This window comes from Plasmodium gallinaceum (genome assembly GCF_900005855.1).
Source record: "Plasmodium gallinaceum strain 8A genome assembly, contig: PGAL8A_v1_32, whole genome shotgun sequence".
Lineage (NCBI taxonomy): Eukaryota > Apicomplexa > Aconoidasida > Haemosporida > Plasmodiidae > Plasmodium > Plasmodium gallinaceum.
In genome coordinates, this window is record NW_021628338.1 from 396,553 (window position 1) to 398,391 (window position 1,839).

At 15.1% G+C, this 1,839-nt stretch overlaps 2 protein-coding genes across 2 annotated transcripts in view; both read right to left on the reverse strand.

The window, feature by feature from the left end:
* Positions 1 to 357, reverse strand: part of PGAL8A_00045900 (cysteine-rich secretory protein, putative) — a gene marked incomplete at both ends in the record, with an annotated part of 2,689 nt that extends 2,332 nt beyond the window's left edge. The window contains 2 exons of the mRNA XM_028674476.1: positions 121 to 185; positions 271 to 357. Of these exons, the coding sequence (XP_028530825.1) occupies positions 121 to 185; positions 271 to 357 (152 nt within the window). The remainder of the gene's footprint in view (positions 1 to 120; positions 186 to 270) is intronic.
* Positions 358 to 1,133: 776 nt separating this feature from the next.
* PGAL8A_00046000 (ATP synthase subunit C, putative) lies at positions 1,134 to 1,658 on the reverse strand (the record flags this gene model as incomplete). Its single annotated transcript, XM_028674478.1, has 3 exons — positions 1,134 to 1,177; positions 1,310 to 1,430; positions 1,560 to 1,658. Coding segments are annotated over 3 exons (264 nt in total), but the record flags the coding sequence as incomplete, so codon positions are not given.
* Between the last annotated feature and the right edge of the window lie 181 nt (positions 1,659 to 1,839).

A 1,839-nucleotide genomic window follows, 5' to 3' on the forward strand; every position in this document is an offset into this window, starting at 1 on the left:
AAACAAAACAAAAAAAAAAAAAAAAAAAACAAAAATAATTAAAATAAAATAAAGATAATTTCAATATATCTTTTCTTTTAATAATAACATATATTATTAAATAAAGTAATAAAAAATAACCAATAAATAGGTTTTGCATTATGTTTTAATCTGAAATCATTATGCTTTTCTATTATCAAATTTTTCTGTATAAAAATATAAGTGCATTAAAGGAAGGTTTTTTATTTTTTCTTGGTTTTTTTTTTTTTTTATTTATTATTTGATTTTTACATTAAATTTGCATGATTTTCCTTCTACAATGATGTAAAAACAAATAAAAAGAAAACAAAAAATATTGAATAAAAAAAAAGTAATCATTTTTATGAGAATATTTTAAACAAAGTATACTGTTACATAAAGCACTTTTTTATTTAAATAAAAATTTAATAATAGAGTATAATTTATTTGTCCTTCTATTTTTACGAAAGAATTAAAATATCCATATATAAAAATATATAAGTATATATATTTATTTATTAACTGTATTATTTTATTCTCCGTTTATTAAAGTGTTATATATTTTCATTTTTTAATATTATTACATATATATAAAGTCTTTGTCTTTTTTCTTTTTTCTTTTTTAAATGTATATACAAGGTAAGAAAAAAAAAAAAAAAAGTCTTTTTTTCTTTTTTTCTAATATTGCTATTAATAAGAATATGAACAGAAGTTTTAAATTTTTAATTTTATAGTTATTTTATAAAAAACATAAATGCAACAATATTCTTTCAAAGAAATTTAAGATAATATTTAATTGTATATATGCTTTCGTAATATTCTGTATTATTTTTGACATTATTTTATTCGTATTGTATATATATACTTTTAACAATGTAAAAAATATAAATATAAATTCAACATAAAATTGTGTATCATTAATATATAAGAAGATTTTTAATTGTTTTCAAAAAGATATGATAGAAAAAAAAAAAAAAAAAAAAAAAAAATATATATATATATATATATATATATAATATATATTTAAATGAAAATTTAAATTTATTATATAATGATTGCAATATAAAGACTATTAAAGTTTTTCTTTAAATATATCACTCCCTTTGAAAGAAAAAAAGAATCTTAAAAAAATTATTTTATGAATATAATAAAACAGCACTCATTAATACACAAATAATACCTATCAAAAAGAAATAAAAAAAAAATAAAATAAAATAAAATAAAATAATATATATATATATATAATAGTTAATGGAAATATAAAAAAAAAAAAATCTTATTATTCAAAAAAAAAAAGTGAAAATATATTTACCTAAAAATTCTAAGAAACCCATTCCAATTAAGGTATATGTAAATAATTCATCTTTGATAGATGGATTTCTACTTGTACCTAAAACCAAAGCAGAAAATAAATTACCTATACCTTGAGCAACCTTGAAAAAAAAGAACAAAAAAAAAAAAAAATTTTTTTAAACATATTTAAATGGTTATAAATATATTAAAAATATATTATTATTTTTTATTTTTATTTTTTTTTTTTTTTTTCTTTCATTAGTTTCTACCCCTCCAACTGATATAAGCGCAATAGCTGCTGACAAACTTGCTATACCACTATCATGTCTAACACCTAATTGATGATTAATAATATTTTTTTCATCCTTCTAAAAAAATAATAAAAAAAAAAAAAAAAAATAAATTTTCATTATCACTGAATATAGTTAATATTTTTTCATTTGATTATTAAATCATATACATTTAAATACAATAATAACAAAAAAAAAAAAAAAAAAATATATATATATAGTATTCAGAAATATTTTATATATTTATTTAGTTAAAGTA